This window comes from Ruditapes philippinarum, unplaced genomic scaffold (genome assembly GCF_026571515.1).
Source record: "Ruditapes philippinarum isolate M1 unplaced genomic scaffold, ASM2657151v2 ctg64_1_1_1_1, whole genome shotgun sequence".
NCBI classification, from domain to species: domain Eukaryota; kingdom Metazoa; phylum Mollusca; class Bivalvia; order Venerida; family Veneridae; genus Ruditapes; species Ruditapes philippinarum.
The window spans coordinates 513,980-518,029 of NW_026859760.1; the positions used below are offsets into that span (position 1 = coordinate 513,980).

The window sequence follows — 4,050 nt, forward strand, 5'->3', positions numbered from 1 at the left end:
ATGAAATTGCCAGATGGAATTCTTTTTTAGTATTTAATACCAAAAATATCCCTATAATAGTATGCTGAACTGATCATTCTATCGACCGGCTCACGGACTATGGCGATATTTACCGCATCTGCCGGAAGTAGGCTTTTAAACCACTTCGTGTTATAAACGGTGTGGCATGTAAAAATATCGTAGTGTTGACCAGACCTTAATAGTAGCTTCTGACCCGGTGAATATAGATAGTTGCCTCTTCTCGGAAGGAGAATATTTAAATTATGCCGAATACCAAATCTGAAAAACAGGTTTTGCATAGTTGTCGACCCTGCTTGTGGACTTTCAGAAACGCCACGTGCGTTTTCATGACTGCACGAGAATTAGATTCTAGTGTGGTCGTCATATCGGATATGGCAGTTGTAGAAATGTTATTTTGAAAAGATTTGTGAAATGTATTTCTTGCTGTTAAAGTACTTTTTCCTGATGTCGTGTTCACATAGAATGGCTTTTTGTAGGAGAAATCGTATAAGGACGCGTTCCTTGTGTCGGGAACAAGTACTGGGAGTTTGTAGCCCAGCGAATCCGACGTAATGGCGACGAAGGCAAACACAATCACGAATAACGAAATCCTGAAAAATACAAAAAATATAGAAGAATTGATTCTACCTGGTTGTTTCTGGGCATCATCTTGCGCGGCATTTCTTAGATTTAATAGTAAAGCATAGACTCCCTCCACCCCACCCCCACCCCGAATGAACAAAATAATAAAATAAAATAAAGGATATTCAAAATTATAAACTTTATAGAAATGTGAATGTGTGTGAACTTTAGCAAAGAGATCGACTTCAACCGTTTTCTGCATCAAACATTAAACACACCAACCGTTTTATCTACACTATCGTGTACACTATCGTGTACAACTGTAAATGTAGTTGAATGTCGATCTACAATGTTGAGCTAGAACGACATTCAGCAAAACATTCAGCACGATGTTGGAAAGGCATGGTTATAGCCGAATAACGTCGAGCCAGCTTCAAATTGCATAGATACATCTATAAAACAAAAATTGAGCTTTATTTCGTGCAAGCTTCAAGTCTCATATAGAACAAACGTTGAGCCTGCTTTAAATTTCAGCTTTAATTTAATATAGAGGGGAATATTCATCAGAATTCGTGAAATTTTCACATTTCAATTTAACTTTAAATAAAAAACAAACATTTAGCCAAATTTTGTGCCACCTTCACATTTCACTGGGGTAAAATTTTGAAAGAGATGTAGAATGTTGTTCTGAATGTCATGTCCCTGTATGTATACTTCTATATGTACACTAGATTGTGAACACGCTTACCAAAACACGACCTTTGGTGCATATTTGATCTGGCTCATTTCTTTCGTTTCTTTATCTGTCTTTCTATTTAATTTATGATCTGAAATGTAAGAAAGAATTATTTATTTTTTATATTAATAAATTTACGAAATATCGCGATGTCGTTTAAAAAAGGACGACATGTAAAAAATGTCGCTTCGCGTTGTCGAGTGTCGCTTCGTATTGTCGAGCATCACTTCGCGTTGTCGCATTGTCACTTTGCTTTGTCGCATTGTCACCTCGCGTTGTCGAATTGTCGCTTCGCGTTGTCGACAATGGGTTGAAGGGTCGACGCATGACAATGCGAAGTGACATAGCGACAATGCGATACGACGCTCGACAATACAAAGCGATTATAAATGGCACGATAAGGTCACCGTAAAGATATGCATATAGGAGATATGCTCTGGGCAATATCCGGAAAATATCTGGATATTTTATCATCTTTAGTGACCTTGACCTTGCAAATATTAAGTCACTCTTGTAGTCATGATACTTATCATTTGTGTTACAATCCATCAATAAATGATGCCTAAATGGTCCCCGTACACAAACTTTGTCCTCTCTATGTGAGGTAGACACGCATTTTTATTGACCTTTTAGTGTGACATTAACCTTTAACCTAGAGACCTGGTTCATGCACGTGACACTGCTGCACATAGTTGGTAACATTCTGTGAAGTTTCATGAGAATCCCACCATGCATGGAGGAGTTCTGCTCTGGACAAAATTTATATACTTTATCATCTTTAGTGACCTTGACCTTGCATATATTAACCTAAATTACATGTTTCACACCAGTAGTTATGGATAATGACCATTTGTGTTTCAATCCTTCAATAAATGATGACTAAATGATCCGAATACACATTTTCATGTTTTTAACTTAACTTTGACCCCTATGTGTGACCTTGACCTTGGCCGCAGGGTCCTAAATTTTTGCACGCGACACTCCGCTTTACAAAAGTGAACATTTGTACTAGGTTATATTGAAGTCCATTTATGCATGTAGAAGTTTCTTTCCGGACAAGCGTTTTCCAATGATCTTAAAGTGTGACCCTGACTTTTTACCTGAAGACCTAGTTTATGCGCATGACACTGCTTCTTATAGTGGTAGACATTTGTATGAAGTTTCATTAGAATCCTTCTATATGTGTAGGAGATATTCTCTGGACAAAATCTCTAAATTTTATCATCTTTAGTGACCTTGACCTTGCAAATATGAACCTAAATTACATGTTTCAAGCCAGTAGTCATGATAATGACAATTTGTGTTTCAATCCCTCAATAAATGATGACTAAATAGTGCGAATACATATTTTCTATTTTTATCTGAACTTTGATCCATATTTGTGACATTGAACTTGACCACAGGGACATAAATTTTACACTAGATATTCCGCCTTTAAATGTTGAACATTTGTGCCCAGTCTTATTGAAATCCCTTCTTGCATATAGAAGTTTTGCTCCAAACAAGTGTTTTTTAATGACCTCTAAGTGTGATATTGACCTTTGACGTAAAGACCTAGTTAATGCGCATAGCACTGCCTGTGATAGTGATAAACATTTCTATGCAGTTCTATTAGAATCCTTCCATATGTGTAGGAGATATGCTCTGGACAAAATCTCTATATTTTAACATCTTTAGTCACCTTGACTTTCATCTTTAGTGACCCTGACCTTGCATATATTAACCTTTAATCACATGTTTTGCACCAGTAGTCATGATAATGACCATTTGTGTTTCGATACCTCAATAAATGATGACCAAATGGTCGAAATACACATTTTCATTTTTTTATCTGAATTTTGACCCTAAAGTGTGACCTGGACCTTGGCCACAAGGACCTAAATTTTGAAGGCGACACTCTGCCTTACAATAATGAGCATTTGTGCCAAGTTATATTGAAATGCTTTAATGCATGTAGAAGTTTTGCTCCGGACAAGTGTCTTTCACTGACCTCTTAGTGTGACCTTGATCTTTGACCGTGAGATTTGGTTCATAGGCGCCACATAGCTTCTCATAGTGTTGAACATTTCTACGTAGTTTCATTAAAATGTCTCCATGCGTGTAGGAGATATGCTTCGGACAAAAATTTTCTTATATCTGTTAAATATCATTCAAATTTTACATACGTACCGCTTTAAAGCCCCATTATGCCTCAGAAATGTTTTAAATTTTCTAAAAGCATTTTAATTTTATTGTAATTCGGTTTATTTTTACTGGTAAATGCTTCAGTAATAAAATGTAGTAAAATGTATCATTTACACTGGTAGAAAATTATTGAATAATTATAGTTAGCACATGGTATTTTTCTCTCGTCCTATTAGGTTTCGCCTTTTGTTTAGAGTCAGCGTCACGGATTGGAAGAAATGCGTATTTTTTTGTCAAAAAAAAATAATGTGTTTATCTATCTTCCATTAACCCCTCGCGTGTACGGATACATGTGTGTTTGTGTGTCTTTGTTTGCCTGCGGGTCAGTGCTTGTACATGTACATGTATGATTTTCTTGATTTTGATAAAAATATACAAAGGGCCATCTTTGAGCTTGAATTTTTGTACAGGTAATGTAACGTAATGTAATGTGTTCGAAATATTGTACTTTATATAATTACCTTTACAACAAGTATTACAAATCACCTCCCTTTATAAAAAAAAAACAAGAAAAAAAAACAAGAGCTATCAGAGAAGAAGGCGCGCTC

At 36.0% G+C, this 4,050-nt stretch overlaps 1 protein-coding gene across 1 annotated transcript; it reads right to left on the reverse strand.

The window, feature by feature from the left end:
* On the reverse strand, positions 1-1,406 carry LOC132757847 (uncharacterized). The gene is made up of 2 exons (XM_060749293.1): positions 1,331-1,406; positions 1-611 (listed from the first exon to the last, which is right to left on the reverse strand). The coding sequence occupies exons 1-2, from the start codon at positions 1,366-1,368 to the stop codon at positions 257-259; spliced, it is 393 nt and encodes a 130-aa protein (XP_060605276.1). The 5' UTR covers positions 1,369-1,406; the 3' UTR covers positions 1-256.
* Positions 1,407-4,050: the final 2,644 nt, after the last annotated feature.